Here is a 21,417-nt window from a genome sequence, read left to right as displayed (position 1 = left end):
AGACGCCCCCATAAAATGGTCTGACAAGTGTCCGGAGCTAACAGCATCCCAGACTACAAACTCAAGATTGCTGTGAATTCCTAGTCATCCAGGACGACATTCTTCATAAGTCCTAGTTCAAGTGTTCAGTTGTTACAGAGCTGCAGTTTGGCTTGGCTTGGTGGAGCCGAGTGACAGAGATGCCCTCCCAACATCAGCACTGCTGAACCTTCCTTGGGTGGGACCGAAGTGGGGTAACACTGAGGTCAGGGCTGCACAGATGCACTGGCAGGAGTGGCGGATCGGCTCTGCCACAATGCCATGATCAGGAGTGCTGGTCCACAGCTCCACAACAGCAGCTACTGTTATAAAGGTCTATCATGAATACAACCAACAAAATCACTTGCCTTCTTTCTGATGACATCCCCAACAGCAAAATGAAACACAGTTAAAGGCTTGACCTAATCTGTCTATCTGTATTAACAATAGTAAATAATGATCACAATAATCATACAGTCAAGGGAGGCCCTGGTTTAGACTGGGACCGCAACATACGAGAAAAAGGACGAATACATCCACATAATAGTGTTCTCCTGAAGAAAAACACTGCCATTCACCTTCAGCAGTTGTGCAGCTTTCAGATGCTTAAAATACTCTGCACACAGACTCATAATGCAAATTTGCATATGCTAATATATATGTGAACTCTGGCTACCAGGGCTATCTGTGAGCTATGCAATGACAGCAGGATTTTCTGAGCCTGGTACACTGTTTGTGAATTGGACCTTCCTAGGAATTTCTGGACCCCTAAGAACTGCTGCTCATGTACATATTAAAGCGGAAATTGTGCCTCTGGGCAAATTAAGATGATGGGTGGCTGGGATCACACTAGCACTGCTCTTTGCAGTGTGCATGTATGTAAAGTTGTAGTTGTTTGTTGTAGTTGTAGTCGTTGTTGTTGGTGGTGGTGGTACTAATGAGTTTCATAAAAGCAGGGGGGAAGACATGCCACAAAACAAAAAACCTTGGGCCTTGGGCCTTTCCCAAACAATGTCCCTGGCATTGCGGGGAAGGGGGTGGATTCTGCTATTTGCATCCCCAGTAGCTCACCCGTCCCCTACACAAGGCACATAGCAAAAAATAAGAATAATGATGGCACAAGGAGCAAAGTGAAATTCCCTTTCTCCTCCCATTTTGCATGCCAATTACTCCAAGGCTGTTATTAGTTTAAAGATACACAAACACAACCATGCATTTGACCTTAAAATGTCGCTCTGAAAAGATAGGGACCTAGGATGCTCAATCTCTCCAACCTATATTAACGTCATATTAGGTAAATGGGGCCTCTTATAGATAGGAATGTGTTATAATCCTGGAGCAAGGCCTCTTACAGGTTGTCAGACACTGAATAAGCTCGAAAATTCCATCTTATTGTTTTCTGTCGCGTGACATCATACTTACAGGACTTCCATCAGGACCAGGGGGGCCTCTATTTCCAATATCACCTGGTAATCCCTGGTTAAAACATCACCAATAGTTTTGTTAGAAGTCACAGCATATAGGAGTGCATATTTAACATTATATGTTGAGAGTTGAGAGTAAGCTGCTGGTGATGGGGACTTGCTCTTAGGAATCTTCAAACCAAATAGTGTTTAGGGCTTATTCATTGATTTACTAATTTAGTCTCTTATGGGCTTTCCAGCTCTAACAGTCTGATTCCCACATAAAGAGCCCCGGCATATCAGGCCATCTAGTCTAATCTAACCCACTTAGTCTTGCATCCTGTTGTCACAGTCAATCAGAAGCCTGTGGGAGACCTGAAAGCAAGACATGAACACAACAGGACTCTCCTCTCCTGTGATTTTCAGCCACTGGCATTCAGATGCATGCAACCTACGACGGTGGATGTACAACTTAGTAGCCTCTGATTGCCTTATCCCCCATGAGTTTGCCTAATACTCTTTTTAAAGCTGTCCAGATTTGTGGCTACCCCTTCTTCTTGTGAGAGCAAATTCCATAGTTTTAACTATGCACTATGTGAATAAGCACTTTCTGCCATCTGGCTTGAATATTTCAACATTCAGCTTCATTAGCCGAAATGTTAGCATTTCAAGATAGAGAAGTTTCTCCCTAGCCACTTCTTCCACATGAGGCATACTTTTATATCACTCTGCCACACTGACCTCACCACTGCCTCACCCCTTCCATTCTACCTCCTGGTAACCAGTAGTGACACAACCAACTAGAGGTTAGGTGACTGCCACTGTGTTTGCTACTGGAAGCAAGTGGTGAAGTAGGAACTCCTTTTTGAGTGTTTCTCTGGATTCTTACTGTGTTAATGACCCCCTGGGAATCAACTTTTACCGTGACCGCGATCAGTCAACCACTGCAACTCCACGCCATGCCAATTTAAACAAGTCAGTATTATATAAAAAAGCAAGACAGAACAGAGCACAATTCTATTCATACTACTATGAACTGCTACAGCAAGGCAATTCTTTAATTCTCAAATATCGGTTGGCGTTGTTTTAAATCCAACACTGTTCAGAAAACTGAGAAGTCCTAAAAATCAGGATCCAAAGAATTACATTGCTAGCTTTGCGTTCCCAGGGGTGCTTTCAAGTTGTGTTCCTTGAACAATACTCCACTATAACCATTCTCTTTTGACACTGAGGCTGCTTTCAAAAGAAGTATCTGATACGGCATGGCAGCAAAGAGACAGTCCTCAGCTTAAAAAATAATAGCAATAACAGTCCAAAAACTTTTGGGGATACAAAAATAACTCTTCAGATGCCAGTCTAAATCTCCCATAAGCCACTGTCAGGATTTGTTTTTTTAAAAAATGAGTTATCTCCCATTACATTTTAAACATCCCTGTAACAATTCAGGTGGTACACTGTTCTTTAGCATTAAATAGTACCAGTTGCTGTGCTTCTGTAGAACATCCCTAGGAGGAAGTCTATTAATATTTTACTAGGAACTATGATTGATTGTTCTTGCAGCTACAGTGAGTTAAACTGGAAAACTGTAAATTCAATTTATGAAGTGTCCTAAATCAGATTGACTTCTAGCTATATAGAATAATTCCATGTATAAGAAAGCCCTCATATAATTTATTCTCCCGACCAAATATAACGTTTGCAAAAATCCTGTGTATCAAATATAATACAATTGGCAATAACTTTCAAATACAGTAATACATGCCAGTTTTCATATAACATACATAATGTGGAAAAGAAACTTGATACATATGTTTTGAATAACAGAGTGTTTTTATTTAAACATACTATACATTCAGAATATTAAAAACGCTTGTAGCCCAGACCCTATAATTTTCTTAATAATAAAACTAACCAGTTTAATAATTTGTTCCACTTCACGTATGCCAAGAATATTTGAAGTACTAATCACAACTGCTCTCTTAGCAGAATCCCTTTTTCTCTCTCCTAAAGTCTGACGTTCTAATGCTACTGCCTATGAAACGGTAGCAAAAGAGTAACCAAGATGGAGCCAAGATCATTCTGAAAGGAGTAAATCAACCTATATATTGGCGGGGAGTGGAAATCATATCTATCCCAGGAGCTGTTACGGCCCAGGTGGGCAAGCCAGGCACCACAAAACTACTACAGCTGCTTTTTGGATTTCAAGGAGTGTAATTCACACATGGTGAAAGGTGCATAGGAATGGCTCTCCCCGTCATTTAAACTAGCCTGATCCATTTCAAATGCCGAAATCTTTCTTTAGGAGCAACCCTACTTATCATTTTTTTCACAGAGCGCTACCTCTCGTGCTGTCTCTCACTGCACAAGTCTATGAGACAGCATGAAGCACTACTTTGATAAAGCTAAGTTGTTCTCGAAGCAAGGTTTTACAACTAAAGTGGGGAGGTTAAAACGTTATTTGCTCTTTCCAAAATCCTGCTGAGGTCCTCTCCATTCAGTCTGCACCCTTCTGCTTTGATACGGTCCTCTACTCCCTCCCCTCTTCTCTTTTTCAGGCCTTTGTACAGAACATCCTTTTAATAAGAAACCTTTCCTCCAGGACAAAACCAAAAAATAATATTAAAAAAAGCTGAGGAAGCAGCATTTTAACATTGTTAAGACAGAATATAATAGGGAACAACCAATCAAATTAAATAAGCAGCAAACTAAGTACAGAATACATTGTGCCGATAAAGGCTGAATGAATTAATGAATGAAACATTGAGGCACTTTACCTGTCTCCCTTTAAGACCTCTTTTTCCAGGTAAACCTGGGATGCCCTGAAACAAAAACGTCACAGAATGGAATCCTTGCAGGCTCTTTGTTAATGCCATTTGTTTCTATTACTGTTCTTGTTATTTGTTTACAATCTTTAATGAATAAATCAATTAATTCCATAATGTTTATAGCCTGCTTATTTTTTTAATTTAAAAAATCTAAGTGGTGTATACGAAATAGCATAATTTTGAATAATATGCAGCTAAAATTAGCAAATTTTAAAAACAAGTATGAGTAACTAAACTATACGTCCTGCTGAAATAAAGTTTTTTTTAGTAGGCATCTAAAACATTATATTAAAAGGGGCCTATCTAATGTTACTAGGCAAGCACAGATTTAGAACATGAGGCTGCTGGCAAAAACTGATCCCAAAAGCCAAATTAGTAAACTGTACACAAAATGATAGCTATCTTTTGGGGGTGGGGGTGGAGATGGAGATATACACCTGTGGGTACTATTGGCTCCTAAATGACTCCATTTATATTGACATTAAAAAAAACTGAGTAATTTGTCTATTGCAAAAATAGACAAAGTATTGCCTCTGTGTTCAATGGACAATGAAAGACCAGATATCTAAATATATGTAGACATGTTGGCATCTGCCTGTCCCGCAAGACGATGGAGTTTGCCTCATGAGGCGAAGTCAACTGCTGGAGAATCACAGCAGTTCGTGTGCATGCATGGTATCTGAAGAAGTGTGCATGCACACGAAAGCTCATACCAATGACAAACTTAGTTGGTCTCTAAGGTGCTACTGGAAGGAATTTTTTTATTGATTGATTTTGCTGTTGTTGTTAAATTAATGAAGGAGAGGACATGACAAATTACACTTCCTGGAGAACTGAGTTCCCTTACAGCAGCTGTTTACATTTTATGAAATGAGCACATGTCTAGTTTGGCCTTCTGTTTGGTGTATGTGAGGCAGAGTCCTATGAAATGCATATCACATTAAGATTTTATGGTACTTTTTTATCATAAATGCGTAAAAATTCCATAAAACCTACTCTTTCTCCCTCGGGTCCAGGCAGTCCTGCCACACCAGGGGGCCCAATGAAACCCTTGATAAACAAAAGAAATAAGCAGATCAGAAATTTTTTCTCCAGCACAAAGTCACTTACAATTTGCTACACTCATGGATGACCAGCACCAAATGCTACATGCAATTTAACCAAGGAGGAAAACATGTCGCAGAGAAAACCCTGTTGTTGAAACTAAAGGAACTGATCAAAAGAATAAATAGTCATTTGTCTGGGTGCCCATGGCAAGAAAGATTCAAGAAATGGGTTGTTTAGAAAAGGAAATCAAGACACAACTGAGTGACTAATATGAGGAGAGAGAGATCCTAAAATCTGTCACTGGCTACTAACTTTTGTATACTTATTTCCATGGCTGAACTATCCAATAAAGTTATTTTAATTCAAATATTGAAGAAACACCTAGCTTTTATTGCATAATTTTCACTTTGCGAATTGTTCTTCCAAACTAATTTTTTCCCAATCAGCCTATTGTCTTTTAAATATAACTAAATTTTCCCCACCAATTTAACAGCCAACTGTATCGATTTTGATGCATTTTCCAAACATGGCATCAGAACAGGAACTGAATCTGTATGTCCAAGTAGTCTATACTTATGGTGTCAAAATATAGAAAACTATAACTAAAGACAACTGTTCTCAATTGTGCACATGATACATACACACACACACAAAGAAAACCCACAAAGGAAAACAAAATCTGTGCAGTAGTAACCAGGGTGACAAGCAAATGTTTATTGAGAAAAAGAGTCTTATTTCTCAGATGTTGCCACAAAATATTCCACTAATCGGCAATTAAAATGAATAGACTTAGTGGTAGAAGGATCCCACGTTCTATTCCCAGCATCTCCAGTTAAAAATAAACTTCATGCACACCAGAAAATGATGGGATTGATAATGCTGAGTAAGTTGGGCCACTGACTTACATTTAGTGTAAAACAGCACTTAAGTCCTTTAACTTCACAGAGCTTGTTGTCCCGTTGACTGTTGTTGACTAGCTATTCAACTCGTTCAGTAGTGACTCCTTAGAATCTGAAGTAACCTCTTCCATGTACAGTAAAAGAAATGAGCAAACTAGTTCCTAGATCAAGTGCATAGCTGCCAGGTTTTCCCTTTTCTCGCGAGGAAGCCTATTCAGCATAATGGAATTTCCCTTTTAAAAAAGGGAGAACTTGGCAGCTATGCAAGTGGCAGGTGTAGCTAATCCATGGCCCTTAAGATACTGAACTACAGCTCCCAACATCCCTCATCACCAGCCATGCTCAGCGGCTGAGCTTCATGCAGGCGCGCTGCCCCCAGTGACGTGGCGCGTGTTCTGGGGGTGGGGCGGGGTGCACATTTTGGGGGCAGGGCACGCCGTGCGCAGTGGTGGGGCGCGCGTTTTGGGGCGGGGCTCGTGTTTTGGGGCGGGGCACGTGTTTTGGGGGTGGGGTGGGCAGCGGTGATGCGTCGCTCGTGGTGCACCACCCCTATCTTCCTACTGGCTGGGCCCAATGGGAGTTGTGGTTCAGCAATGCTCGAGGGACAGATTAGCCACCATTGCCTTACGGCAACACTGATCATGCCCCTGCACCGTTACACCTTTCTGCTAAAACTGCTATTCTAAATAGAATGATGGATTGCTTCACTTTTCGATGGCACACACATAACTCTTTAAGACATTTTCTGCTTAGCAAGTTCAGTATCCAGGGTCAAAGGAGATTTCACATTCTTCTGGGTCAGTTACAGAGGGACTGGGTGGAAGTACACAAGCCCAAGACCTCCTCACAATCTTACTGCGTTCAGAGGAGAAATCAGGAAAGTATCGTCCAAACACACCTTTAGTTTTGCAAACCTGATAACTGTGCGGAAAGTCTGTTTTATTCTTCCATCCTGTCTTCTTAACAACACAAAATCAATTGTTTCAGGCACAAAATGCCCAGCATCCATACATGCACATCCACACAATGTTCCCTCCGGGGTCTGTCTCTCTCTGTTTATATTCCAATCAAAAATGGAGCACTAGCATGGATAGACTGTAGACTGTGAGCACAATGAAACAAACCCTTCCATGAATGTTAATGAAACACAGTTTGTAAATAACTCACATAGTGACCCAGTGAGCGGAAAAAATAGTAAATCTGGATGAAGTATCTGCAGTTCCATGCTACATTGTGAATGGGCAAAAAATAAAATAAAGTCATGCATGTCATAATCCTTTAAAAATGCTTACTTACTCTTACACCTTTAGGGCCTGGGTTACCTTCTGGTCCTGCTAAACCCTAGCACAAGAAGAAATGCCTTTTACTTCATTTTTAATACACAGAGATACTATATTTTAAAATGCCATAGCTATTCATTTGCAAAACTGGCAAAATGCTTTTTCAAAAATTATGAGTGTGTAAGTCAGAACTCTCTATATGTAATCAAATTTGCAGAGGGTTTCTTTTAAAACAACAACATGTAATTCTCTTGGTATGGGTGCAACTTTCTTTCTTTTTCTTTCAGTTCATTATTTGCAGGGATCGCACCTCACCCCCTTTCAATTAGAGACTTGGCTTAATTTGACTTCACAACCATTTTATTAATAAACTTTTAAGCTCGGATGCAATTACAGACATTTCCCGGAACAACATGCTGATCCCAGTCATTCAAAGTGCTTGATAGTTGGGAAGAGCTGGCAGGCTATTATCCTGTTGCTATATAAACTATTAAATATTTTAATAGTCCCTATTCATGACTGTGAGTTATTAGAAACCAATTATCAGGCACAGAAACACTGCAAAAGCCAAAATTAAGGGATAAAACTGACCCCTTTGTATGTGTACATTGGAATTCAACTTCGTTCCTGATATTAAATGTATTAATGAAATCCTGTGTCTATGACGATGGATATTTTAGTTGGTTCTCTCTCTATATGTACTGACTTAATGGAAAGAGTCGTTTAACACATTAACGAGCTTATAAAAGTTCCAGTGGTTAAAAACAATTAAGAAACCAAGACAAATATTGAAGGGAAAGTACAGTGCATTTGAAGTAGTATTTTTGTTGTTGTTATTCCAGCGCTGGTTCTCAGAAGGCTCTTCAGTTCTTGACTTGTTCCATATTTATAACCCTTTGTTCCCTACTGCTAACTTTTGGCAGTAGCCCAACCGTGAGGATACGAACCATCACCAACCATTAACACTTTATATCTAATTGGTGAGCCACTTTGTGTCTCTCTCCTAAATTCTGAGGACCACTGTGAGGGACCTCAGTCTGTGCTATTCATGATGATTACTATTTAACCTCCTTGACCTGAACGACCAACATTTAAAAAGTACATAACACCTTCTTAGGTGGACAGAATTCAAGCTTGCTGGGTGAACTTTTGTTTTCTGATAGAATTCTGAGATTCACCAGAAGAAACCAGGAGCAAAGTAGCAACTCAATGGGGTGGGCCCATTTAACAGTTGAGCACACACTCAGCCTAGGAATTTGTTTTTGATACCAGAACAAAGTTCACACAAACCACACCATTCCCCAAAGTTCTAAACCACACCATTCCCCAAAACTTTCTTCATCTCAGCAGTCTCTTATTCTTTTTTGGCAAGGAATGCCTTTTTCTTATTGGAAGTCAGAGAGCCTTATGGATTCGTTGAAAACTACCCAGAGATCTACAAGTGCCACATCTACTTCCTGCATACACCCCATGAGCCTGCAAAGACAGTTGCAACTGTTATGCTCTATCATATTATTCATTTCATTCAGCTTCCTTTGCAGTTAATGTCTGTGCTTCTGAAAAGTACAGCCCCGATCGTGGTTCTTCCTGTTGACATCTGTAATTAAGATGTTAACAACATGGAGGATGCATGGTTAGCCGGCTCTAACACCTGATAATGAGTCACTGGATTTCAGCTGGCCAACAGCAGTGGCGTGTGGAGGACTGATCTGGTTGTTGAGGTTTTAAGAACCGGCAGGACCTGTTTCTCTTTATAGGAACTGGCCCCAGGCAAAGAGCTGTGGAAAAAGTAATGCAGAAGCATCCATCTTGGATATTTTGGACCATGGCTTGAACTGAAGACAGATAACATAACTGTATGCTGTAACTACTTTGCTTATTTTCTCCAATCTGGGCACTTCACATGACAAACACAACTGGTGTTTCCCACAGGGAACACTGACACTATCGATGCCTTAATCTCATGTTTTACAAAGGGCTTGGATGTCAGTATTCTCAGATGTCTTTAAGGATTTGGGTATGTCATCCACAGGGCATTTATTTTCTGCACATGTTACATATTTGGTACACCTTCAGTGTACACATAGTAACTGGGTTTGCCAAAGAAGGCCTGGAGCCAGTTTTAAGTCGGCAGCGCAACTGGCCAGTTTAAAAAAGTAAGCTATTATTTTGCCAGATGTTCTTTTGCTCTCTTTTAATCATGAAACTCCTTTTTGCGAGAAGATTCAGTCAGTGAGAAGCAAGACTCCCTTACAGTTTAAAAATAGGCTTTTATGCTTTCTTGGAATTAAACCCGCAGAGCCTGGGGGAGAAGTTGACAGGGGTGGCACAGAATCTAACAAAAATGTTTTTGGTTCATGCTTCTTTCAGGCTTTCAGCTTGGCCAGTATTGAGAATCTGACTCAAGTTTTGCCTCTTTGCTTTTATATAAATAAAACTACGCTAGTGGCAGCTGTTAATAAATATATCACACTCCCAGATTCAGACTCTGGATAGACTCTGGTGCTAAAAAATATATTCCCATCAGAATTGGGGTTGAAAACCAGCAGGTGCTTCTTACTGTCCTAAAGTGGCTTATCACATAATTATTCCCTCCACAAGAATCAAAACAGATGCTGGGGAAAGTGGGGGAGAAGGAGTTTTTGTAATTTCTGAGTGTCTACTGAGCTGGTTATTTGGTTTCTAACATTTCTGATGGAAGGCAGGTGTGTCTCAGAATAACACAGAAACAAAAACATTGAAGGAGCATGAGAAAGAGCTGTAAACAAAAGAAAAGGAGAGCAGGAAACAAATATTAACATGGTTGTTGCTCCAATGGGGGAAATATATCAAAGCCTATTATCTATGTATCTCGTTATGCATAGAAGTTTAAGACAAATGTTGCATAGGACGAACCAACAAATTCAAACAAAAAATAGAGTGACCAGGGGGTAGCCTAATTTATATTAATAATCTTTATCAACTTTACCAGAACACAAAACTTCTAGATTTGTAAACACAAATGCACACACTATATCCTGACACAAAACTCCACATCTCTTCAATACAGTCATACCTCGGTTTAAGTATGCTTCAGTTTGAGTACTTTCAGTTTAAGTACTCCGCAGACCAGTCTGGAACGGATTAATCCACTTTCCATTACTTTCAATGGGAAAGTTCGCTTCAGCTTAAGTACAGACTTCCGGAACCAATTGTGTACTTAAACCGAAGTACCACTGTATGCACTTTACTTAGTATAATATCTCTTTCAAGGATCTTTACAATACACCAAAGCCAGAATCATAGTTCGCTTTGCTCCTTACAAAACATGGTGATATGCCAAGGTTTGTTATTGGTTAATTGACTGTGTCTTGTGATCCCTGGTTTGGGCATATTGCTAATCTAGGGATCACGGTTTGTTTCTACCAAGTGCAAGCTGGACAGTTTAAATTTGAGGGGGGCAGGATTTCCCACCATTCCTTGCATACAGCCAGGAAAATTCCCCAGCAGCCGGCTGCCATGTTGGGAGCGTTTTACCCCAGGGAGTTAGGGGGTGATGGGCTGCAACCACCGTCCACCCCAAGACTAGGTAAGTGGTCATTCTTTTATAACTGTTCTGTGAATAAACTGTGCAAAGAAATCAACAAGCTTAAACAGCGCAATAAACAAATTATTGTGGGATTGTATTCGTGTCTGTATTCTTTAAAAAAAGAAAAAACTGATTATTTGGGTATTTAGTAAAAAAGGGGGGGGGATAGTTTAGGTTTGAAGTATAGTTACTGCACCTGCCTGCCAGGGTAACCTGGAGCCCCGGGATTGCCAGCCATTCCTAGAATTCCCTGAATTGAAGAAAAGGGGTGGGGGAAAGAAGAATTAATGCATTTTCTCACTTGTAGGTAAGCCCTAAACGTTCAATTCAAGACTGCCTTTCACATAACTTACCGAAAATGTCAATCCTGTGCATCAGCATGATAACTCAACCAAGCAATGGAACATGAATCTCAACAGTTAGTGGGCGGAAGAGGAGGGCCGTGACATTCAGTGGTGAAATGTGAGACACAGGCTGATTCATGAGGGAAACTGTTAGACCACTTTTCGGAAAAAGTGAAACATGGAAGATTCCCTCAGGGGACTGTGATTTATAATGCAGATTACAGAAACTGAGCCTGAGCTTGGTCATACGATTGCTATTTACACTGGGGTGGGGAACCATGTGAGAAGGTATTCAATATCTACATAAGAATTTACTCAACGCTGTCTGCTGTCAGGTACCCGGTGCAATAGTTCAGAAGCCAAATTAAATCATCTGCCACTTCAGTATCTGAAGCTTGGCCCAACTAGTTCAATATTACAGTGAGGGGGAAAGTATTTGATCCCCTGCTAAATTTGCCCGTTTGCCCTCTGACAAAGAAATGACCAGTCCATAATTTTAATGGTAGGTTTATTGTAGCTGTGAGAGACAGAATAACAACAGGAAAAACCCCAGAAACCCAGAAGACAAAAGTCAGAGATTGATGTGCATTATAATGAGTGAATTAAGTATTTGATCCCCTTGCAAAAGATGACTTAATACTTGGTGGCAAAACCATTGTTGGCAATTACAAAGGTCAAACGTTTCTTGTAGGTTTGCACACATCTCAGGAGGCATTTTGTCCCACCCCTCTTTGCAGATCCTCTCCAAGTCAGTAAGATCTGGGGCTGATGTGTAGCTACTCGAACCTTCAACTCCCTCCACAGATTTTCGATGGGATTAAGGTCTGGAGACTGGCTAGGCCACTCCAGGACCTTAACGTGCTTCTTCTTGAGCCACTCATTGTTACCTTGGCCATGTGTTTTGGGTCATTGCCATGCTGGAATACCCATCCTCAACCCATTTTCAATGCCCTGGCTGAGGGAAGGAGGTACTCACCCAAGATTTGATGATACATGGTCCCGTCCATCGTCCCTTTGATGCAGTGAAGGTGTCCTGTCCCCTTAGCAGAAAAACACCCCCAAAGCATATTATGTCCCCCTCTATATTTGACAGTGGGGATGGTGTTCTTGGGGTCGTAGGCAGCATTCCTCCTCCTGCAATCACAGCAAGTTGAGTTGATGCCAAAGAGCTTGATTTTGGTCTCATCTGTCCACAACACTTTCACCCACTTCTCCTCTGGGTCATTCAGATGTGCATTGGCAAACTGCAGACGGGCCTGTACATGTGCTGTCTTGAGCAAGGGGACCTTGTGGGCTCTGCAAGATCTCAGTCCTTCATGGCGTAGTGTGTTACCAACAGTTTTCATGGTGACTATGGTCCCAGCTGCCCTGAGATCATTGGCAAGTTCCCCCCGTGTAGTTCTGGGCTGCTTCATCACCATTCTCCTGATCACTGCAACTCCACGAGATGAGATCTTGGATGGAGCCCCAGAATGAGGGAGGTTGACAGTTATTTTGCGTTTCTTCCATTTGCGAATTATTGCACCAACTGTTGTCACCTTCTCACCAAGCTGCTTGGCTTGTAGCCCAGTCCAGCCTTGTGCAGGTCTACAATCTTGTTCCTGACATCCTTAGACAGCTCTCTGGTCTTGGTCGTGGTGGCTACTTTGGAATCTGCTGGATTGATTGCTTCTGTCGACAGGTGTCTTTTGTACAGGTACTGTAACGAGCTGGGATTACAGTTACGGTCTTCCCCTTACAGCAGGTGCTTCTAATCTCAGTTTGTTACATACAGTGAAGATACCAGGTAGCCTGATATCTGGCTGGTTGATAGGGGATCAAATACTTATTTCACTTATTATAATGCACATCAATCTCTGACTTTTGTCTTTGGGTTTCTGGGGTTTTGTTATTCTGTCTCTCACAGCTACAATAAACCTACCGTTAAAATTATGGACTAGTCATTTCTTCGTCAGAGGGCAAATGGGCAAATTTAGTAGAGGATCAAATACTCCCCCCCCCTCACTGTATCTACTGTGACTAGCAGTGGTGCTCAGATACCAGAATATTCCCCAGTCCTGTTTTTCTGAAATCCTTCTAGCTGGCACTGCCAGAGATTGAAACTGGCCCCTTACTCATGTAAAGGATGCTCTACCACTGAATTTTGGTTCCTCCAAAAATTGCCTACGGTATCAGCCTCACTTTCCCAAACTCTGACAGAAAGCGCTTATTAAATGAGAGGTGCATTATAAGAGACGCATCAGATTGTGACTGGACCACTTACTTGCTCTCCACGTGGCCCCGGTGGTCCTGGATACCCCGTGGGACCCTACAGGTATGAAAGATAAATGTTTCAATGAATGCTGAAATGATCATACACACACACGTCAGGTATCGACAATCTGCTTACCCCTCCCCACCGCACCCTTAAGCAAAGAAAATTTTGCCAAGCCTATTTTCATCTGATATCAATATAGCTTAGTTTTAACAGCTGACGTCTGAAAAGACAAGTCTATTGGTGAGAAATGGGGAGAGACTTGTATCTCCATACTCTTTATCAGCTTCTTGATATGCCAACCTGAAATCAAGCAGAGGTTTGCAATAAGAAACACGTAGATGAAAAAGACCTCCAGGAGCAATCTGCTTGTAATTACTGAATGTTGGATCCGGTCCAAGAAGTTTCCCCCCATGCCAAATCCTTTTCGCAACACTCTGAGTAATACTGTTTCAGTGAGGTAGCTATAGAGAAGTTTTTTCACAGACAGCTCCAAGAAGCTATCTAGGAAAAAAGATTAAGATAATTTTACACACGTAAAAGAAAACATCAATATTCCGATAAATTTGGAATATTCAACAAGCCAGCTTATGCAAGCTGTTGTCTCACTACTTAAATAGCATTGTCCTAAACTGAATTATACAGAATACCTCTGATGAAGTGTGCATGCACATGAAAGCTCATACCAAAATAAAAACTTAGTTGGTCTTTAAGGTGCTACTAAAGGAATTTTTTTATTTTGTTTCAACTCAGACCAACACGGCTACCTACCTATCACTTGAATAATACAGAATTATTGCTATTTAAGAAAGTGAACTAAACCTGTAAATTTTACTGTCTGGCTTTGGGGAAATAATGTGAGTTGAGAAAGTTTATGATCACCAAAAAACAACAACCCAAAATTACGCTCTGATCAATACTTTGCTATTTCTATTCTTATAACAGTAGAGGAATTCATTCCATTGTAGAGTCCACCTGCTCATCTCACCAATTTCCCTCTTCTTCCACACAAAAGATCCCAAGGTATGTTGTGGCAGTTGTACACAAAAAAGCACAAAATCCTTGGCATTCTGTTTGTAAGCACCTTTCAAACCGTGGGTAGAAGAATTACCTTGTGTTGTGCATGCGTGCACACACAAACACACGCACGAGGCTAGCTTTGGGGTGGTGAGCAAAATGGCTGTTGGATGTACCCCTCTCTCCTCTACTGGTGACCCTGGCAGGCATACCTGGCAGCAATGGCAGGCTGCAGCAGCAACACCATCTTGCTGGGGCTGGGCCACTTTCATGTCTCATGATGCTCTGGAGCTACATGCTTACATTGGGGGACATTGTGGAAAATCAAAATGGCAGCTGCCCAGTGCTCCTTGAAGAAATGTAGCAAGGGGCCCAGGGCAGGCATCAGAAGTTGGACCTGCCAGGGTACTGGTGCCCTGACAGACCCCCAAGGATTCCAGGTGCTGACAACCAGTCCTTACACACACACACACACACACACACCACACACACACACACACACACACACACATGAAGTGAAGACACATGAAGCCAGCCACAATATTTAAAAGGCTAGTTTCTTTTTTAGCGCAATAGGTTTTTTTTAAAAAAGTGAGTGGGCTGGATTTCAGCTCCTTCTCATTGGAGTCCTCCCCATTAAGTGACAAAACCAGGAAACACATGCAAATAAGTGTGAACTGCAGGATGGATTACATAAAATGAGGTATATTTTGCACATCCGCTGAATTTTTCTATTCTATTCAGGCACAGAAGTGTCCCTGAAACTAGATAATCTGGGCCATAAATTTTCTCGACTTTAAAAAAACACACACAACCAAACACCTCTATGCATGCAATTGATGGTGAACATTTTATTTCTATTTCATGATTATTTTATGTAAAAAAAAATCTAAATCACATTAAACGTTCTACTTACAAGATAATGTACAAATTGAACATTTCCCCCACCATGTAACAATTACACATTAAGCTTCCGTCTTTTACTATTTCAAGTTGCTAACTCATCTCTTGCTTACAGTTCTGCTTAATTAGGCATATTATATTTGTTCTGTGTCTGGAATAGATTCTAGAAGCAACAGTGAGAAGCGGTAGGCTTGAATCGCTGCTTTATGGCTTCCATAGAATTGAGTCAGATGCTTCTTACAGTCAAACCAGCCCAACTTTGCCTATACATAGAGTCCAGACTTCACATCCAGCATGAGGAAAAGTGCACCCAAAATTACACCCAAAGAACCCCAAATGCATGCCTTCCACATATACATAGAACTTCAGCTGTAGCCCTTAACACAACATTGAATTCCTCTCTGGGAATGTCTCCTCTATGACTCTCATGGCTAGCTTTTGGAGAGGGAGGGGGAAAGCTGCTTTGAGGAGGCAGATTTTAAATTTACTTCAGGTTCTTTAAGAGAACTATTTTGGTCAGCAAAGAAAAGAGCATGTGCTGACAAATATGACCCTATCAATTTGCATTATATCTGCAACCTTCCGAATATACTAACTGCAACGTGGTTAATTAATTTCACAGCTTACTGCAGCTGTAATCATAAAAAAGTACGTCAATTGTGCCTAAAATATAGACCAGATGTATTGGCCTACAACAATATAAAGAAGCATTGAAGGATACTTTAGTCTGTGTGTGTTTTCTTGCATCACTCTGAATGGAAAATGAACGCTATTTATGTATATACACTTCATCAACATGTCATCAACAGCCCATCCACATTTTCCATTTGCAACTAGAAATGGGCATATTAGGATTTTGGAGGGGGGGAAATCTGTCCATGCATAGTACATTTTTAGGTTGCTCTGAAATGTGACTACTGCAGTCTGTACCTCAATCTGGCAGAGATGATATAAAATTTCTCTTTAAGATCACTTAAAGAGTCTCACTCAGCGCACACCATTTTGGGATAATCTACATGTGTCGTTTTTGGAAGTGAGGAAGTTTTGAAATTATATCTCAAAATAAAAAGCAGACTAACAGATCTTGAGACAAAAGCATGGTCACCAACATGTTTTAATTGGATTCATTAAGCCTAACAATAAGAACGTATTTCCTTGTATGACACGTTATTATTATTTAGCCCAGGGGTGCCCAGATTTGAGGACCAAAGTTGTTGAGCTTTTTTTAGGGTTGAAGTTGTTAGCTTTTTTTACGGTTTTACCCTGAAGTTGTTGAGCTTTTTTAGGATTTGACACCAATAAATAAACTGCCACAAGACCCGGATAAAACCAGCTGGATTAGGCCCCTGAAACAGACTTTGGACATGCCTGGTTTAGCCAATAACTTGTTCCTCATCTTCCCATCACCCCTCATATTTGAACTTCATACTTTCTTTTCCTACAGTAGCCAAGGCACCATGAAATAATTTTACTACAGAAATTACTGCTCAAACGCTATGGTGAAGTGAATAAAAGCACACTTAAAAAGATTTTGGTTCTTGTGATGTATGAAAGCTATTTCAATGGATAAACATGCATCACCCCTGTGGTTTTAGAACATAACTTATATTGGAACTTTTAAAAGACCACTGCAGCACGTACTTCCAGTAAATCTATAGGCTGCCCTGCTATTTTCTACTCAGATGGTAGAGGAAATGGGAAAGGACGGAACTGTAGTTTTGTACAGTTCAAAATGCTTCACTTTTTACAAGCAGCTCCTCATAGCAAGGTTTATAGATATCATTTGCTAAATTAGCGCATAGATTTGGCAAAGATCTCTATCCTGCCAGCCTAGAAAGCATGTCAACTGTGGACAAAGCAAATGACAACAGCACTAAATTCCAGTGCCGAGAAATTAAAACAACTGCAATTCCATTTCTTGTTTGCTGCAGCGCACAGTGGAGAAGCTGCCTTCCATACGCGATCATTTAGCTAACCTCTGTGACAAGAGCTAAAACAGTACAAGCTTGAGGATCCCATGGCAATCAGTCACAGAAGGGACATTAGATCCCCGCAAAATCAAATATTAGAATGAAATTCCACAATCTCATGTTTTCCCAAGTTAGCGCATTAAAAAAAATTGAGATTTCTTTAGATTGGGTTTTGTGGCAAATGATTTTTTTAAAGGCTTCTGGAAAAAGGTATCGCTCAAGACTTGAGAGCCACAATTGTCCCTGAACAATTACGCTCTGATCCAAAGCTGTGTTTGCTCACTAGCAATCTTATTCATGGGCAGCTTTGCACTGGTCTGTAAGGAAACCCTTCCTTACACTGAAACTCTGTGAAACTCAAGCATTCTCTGTTTGTAGACTTCCAGTAATAGCAGTAATAATGATGATAATAATAATCTTACCTTTTCACCTTTGATGCCTACAAGGCCTGGCAAGCCTATTAGTCCTGTATCGCCCTGTAATTTCAGAATTCAAACAATCATTGTAACCGGTCACAATATTGGGAAGGGATGAAATCGTAACATGTCTAAGGCTGGAAGACATGATAAAGGTCACTATGTCCCCCTCCCTGAAAAATAGAGCCATTCAGTCACCACAGGAGTCTCCCACCTCCCCAGCCAGTTCAACACAAGCAAACCCACACAACACCATTTGGCATGCACAGAACTGGTGTAAATCATCAGCAATATCTCCAAAAGACAAGAAAGGAGCCATATCTCCATGGCACAGCACATGCCTTGCATGCAGAAGGTTCAGGGTTCAATCCTTGGAATTCCCAGTGAGGAAAAAAGTCTTTTCTATTGCCTGCTACCTGGATACTTTTTCAAGCAAGAGACTACCAATTGAACCTGGAGCTTCTTTGCACATGAAGCATGCATTCTATGACTTAGCTAGGTTGCCCACCACCCCACCTTATTTTCTCAGAACTCTGATTTACACAAGCACCGTTGAACATATTGAAATGAGATTTGAGTTGATCTAGCACCATTTTCTGAACAATGTAGCTAGGGTTATTAGGCTTTCCAGATTCAGATTCAGATGGGGCTTCAAGGCAAGAAAGGGTATTTCCACACCTGCTTTTGATGTCTGCTTTAACACAACTCTGACTTTGGCACTAGTTCTGATTTGTATCTAACAATAAAATATAAATGTTTTCCTCCAAGTTGCAAATTCCCCAGTATAAACAAGCTACCTGTAGTTTGTTACTGAAAACATTCAGGAGAGACTTAAATTTTATGTCATGAGTACAAGAATATTGGCAAGATTTCAAACATTTGTGGAGATGGCTCTTTAAAAATTAAACTAGTTACCTTTTCCCCACGTTTTGCTTGTCCTGGGGAGAATCCTGGATCACCTTTGGGACCCTGTGGTTGAGAAATTAAATAAAGAGTTGAAAACAACAACAACATATGATTGGTATCATTACTTAGGAGATATGGATAATTTGCTTCAACATGGTATAATATCTAAAACGCGCCCAGGATTTTAATATCTACTTTTTTGTATGTTTACTGTTGCTACGATAATTGTTTTTGTTTCTGATGTTTTTGATCTGTTTTATATTTGTTTCATGGTTCTCTTTTGTAAGCTACCTTGAAAATCTAGATTAATAAAATTACGATTTTTTTAAATAAAAAAAATGTATAATGGAAATCAACTGATTAAGTAGGCCATTGTTTCCCAAAATTAATGTCATACATAAATGGTTTTATATATGCATTTACCATGTCAGAACCTCTGGAGTTTTTTTGTTTTTTGTTTTAATGGATGACTTGGGTTTCACCATCTACAAGAATGCAGCAAAGTATATATTTTTGGCCTCTGCAAACTAGTTTCAACTTAGTCAATACAGCACCAGAAATTATCCGAAACATACATTTCATAATAGTTGTTGAATAGACAACACGGTAAATGTCAGGATGGTGTAGTGGTTGCTCACGACACCAAACTCCAACCTGAACGTTTACAGGTTTAATGTGCATAATATGTACAGTGCAGAGCTACAAGTTCATGTCTGTCTCAGTCACTCGCAGAATCTGGGAGTGCCCCCTTCCGGTTTCAACCCCAACATAAGAACTTGGGCACCCCTATCCTCCGCCTCCCCTCTTTGCGTTTCAATCCCCATGGCAATTGGGGCGACGGAAGTAGCGTCTCCCTTTCTGAGCCCTCTTGGCTAAGGTGGTGCAAGGGCTCAGAGACAGCATCCTGAAGCCCTCTCTCCTCCGTGCTAGCCACCTCCCTCTCCTCCCCGCTGGACGTTTGGCTGCTTTCCAGGCTGGATGAGGTGCTGCTCGACAGAAGGGGCCGAGGCTCCCTATACTCCTGTCTCACTCCTCCCGCGAACCCTGTGGGCGGCCCCTGACAGTAAATGAACATGCAAAATTGTTCTGTGGTTGCAATCCCAAACACAGTTGCAAGGAAGTAGGCCCCATTTGAACACAGTAAGTAAATCTGAATGTGACTACACCATTAAGTCTCTACATACTATTACAATTGGAAGGAAAGGGGTGATGAAATATACTCGGAGTCCTGTAAGTGACTTCATGCTCTTTATTGCAGCTTGTAAAACGGTGAATGCCCCCCCCCAAAAAAAAAACACCTCAGGCTTTTATATACATTATTTACGCAATGAGTCCTGTCTGATTGGCTGATTCTGCTTCCCTCCTGGAGCCTGATTGGTCTTTTCCTGCAGGCCAATCAGCTGTTGCATTCTAGGATCCTACTTGCCTATTGTTCTAGGACCCAAGCTTAGTACATAACAGGTGATTAAAAAGCGTTCGGCACCCTGAATCAGTATGTCAAGACCTACAAATTAGTAGTAGTAATTTGAGCAGCAACTGGCACTGAGGTGACACTAGCTCTCCATGGAGCTACAACTTCCTCAACTTGAGTTTTGATGATACAGTCACCAGTTGCCAGGCAGAAGCAACATCTGATAAACAACAGGCACAATGCCTGCACTACATTCAATGGTGTTTGGTCCGAATTCGAATTCTCATTGGGGATTTTTTTTTTTTAAGAAGCCACTGCTCATATATTGATAAAAGTGCTGTGGGTGCCAGCCCAAAATGGCTGCCATGGGCAACCAAACTAGAGGTGCTGACAGTGACTACTGTCACAAAAAAGCACTGCCTATTCTGGATGTCTCTGGTGTTTTCCCCCTATTCCTTCTCTCATTCCCTAACTAACTCAATCAATCACCATTCTTCACTTTTTCCTCTTCTGTTATTTCCTGGGTTTGGGTCATAGGAGGAGTATATGTCGCTTTGTTTTGCATTCTAATAATATATATGCCATGACATGTTCTGTTTTGTATACAGTACGTCCAAATCCTGAAAAAAGGCAGCTGACAGATTTTGTCAGTACTAAAGGGGGGGGGGGAACCCTGAAGTATATAGTAATACTGTCAATCAAAGAACAGTAAAGAATGAGAAGGAACATCACGACTTGCTTCCTGCTCCCTCCTACACCAGGCAAAGTGCCAACATCCAGGTTTCAACCTCACATTCACCAGTTTATTTATTTTAGGCAACAGACCAGAAATAAGACCAAAAATAAAACTATACAATGCACCATAATCTTACATGCATGATAGCAAATGATCTCAGTAACCCCTGAAAGTTTTAACCTCAGTCAGCTGTCAATAAACAGGGGTCAGCAATGAAATGGGATGAGGTGGGACTTGGCTCTTTGTACATTTATTCTGCCTTAGAATGGTTTAGTCTCTGAACTCCATTAACTATTTGCTGTATCTCCTTTCTGAACTAAATAGCTTGCAAACTGACAACTTGCTCCAGTCAAAGGGAAGTGGCATTAAACCAGGCATCCCCAAACTGCGGCCCTCCAGATGTTTTGGTCTACAACTCCC

The 21,417-nt window shown here is 40.9% G+C and overlaps 1 protein-coding gene across 3 annotated transcripts in view; it reads right to left on the bottom strand.

Moving 5' to 3' along the window:
• Positions 1-21,417, bottom strand: part of COL24A1 (collagen type XXIV alpha 1 chain) — a 156,895-nt gene that overhangs the window by 105,669 nt on the left and 29,809 nt on the right. For all 3 annotated transcript variants that reach the window (XR_015950978.1, XM_035123684.3, XM_088673875.1), the window contains exons 6-13: positions 18,860-18,913; positions 17,951-18,004; positions 13,648-13,692; positions 11,237-11,290; positions 7,489-7,533; positions 5,243-5,296; positions 4,196-4,240; positions 1,441-1,494 (exon numbers count right to left, since the gene is read on the bottom strand). Coding sequence is in view for 2 of the 3 variants with exons in the window: in XM_035123684.3 (XP_034979575.3) it covers positions 1,441-1,494; positions 4,196-4,240; positions 5,243-5,296; positions 7,489-7,533; positions 11,237-11,290; positions 13,648-13,692; positions 17,951-18,004; positions 18,860-18,913 (405 nt within the window). In the remaining variant the exon portion in view is untranslated. The remainder of the gene's footprint in view (positions 1-1,440; positions 1,495-4,195; positions 4,241-5,242; positions 5,297-7,488; positions 7,534-11,236; positions 11,291-13,647; positions 13,693-17,950; positions 18,005-18,859; positions 18,914-21,417) is intronic.

This window comes from Zootoca vivipara, chromosome 7 (assembly GCF_965207765.1).
Source record: "Zootoca vivipara chromosome 7, rZooViv2.hap1.1, whole genome shotgun sequence".
NCBI classification, from domain to species: Eukaryota; Metazoa; Chordata; class Lepidosauria; order Squamata; family Lacertidae; genus Zootoca; species Zootoca vivipara.
This window is presented reverse-complemented; position numbering and strand designations above follow the sequence as displayed.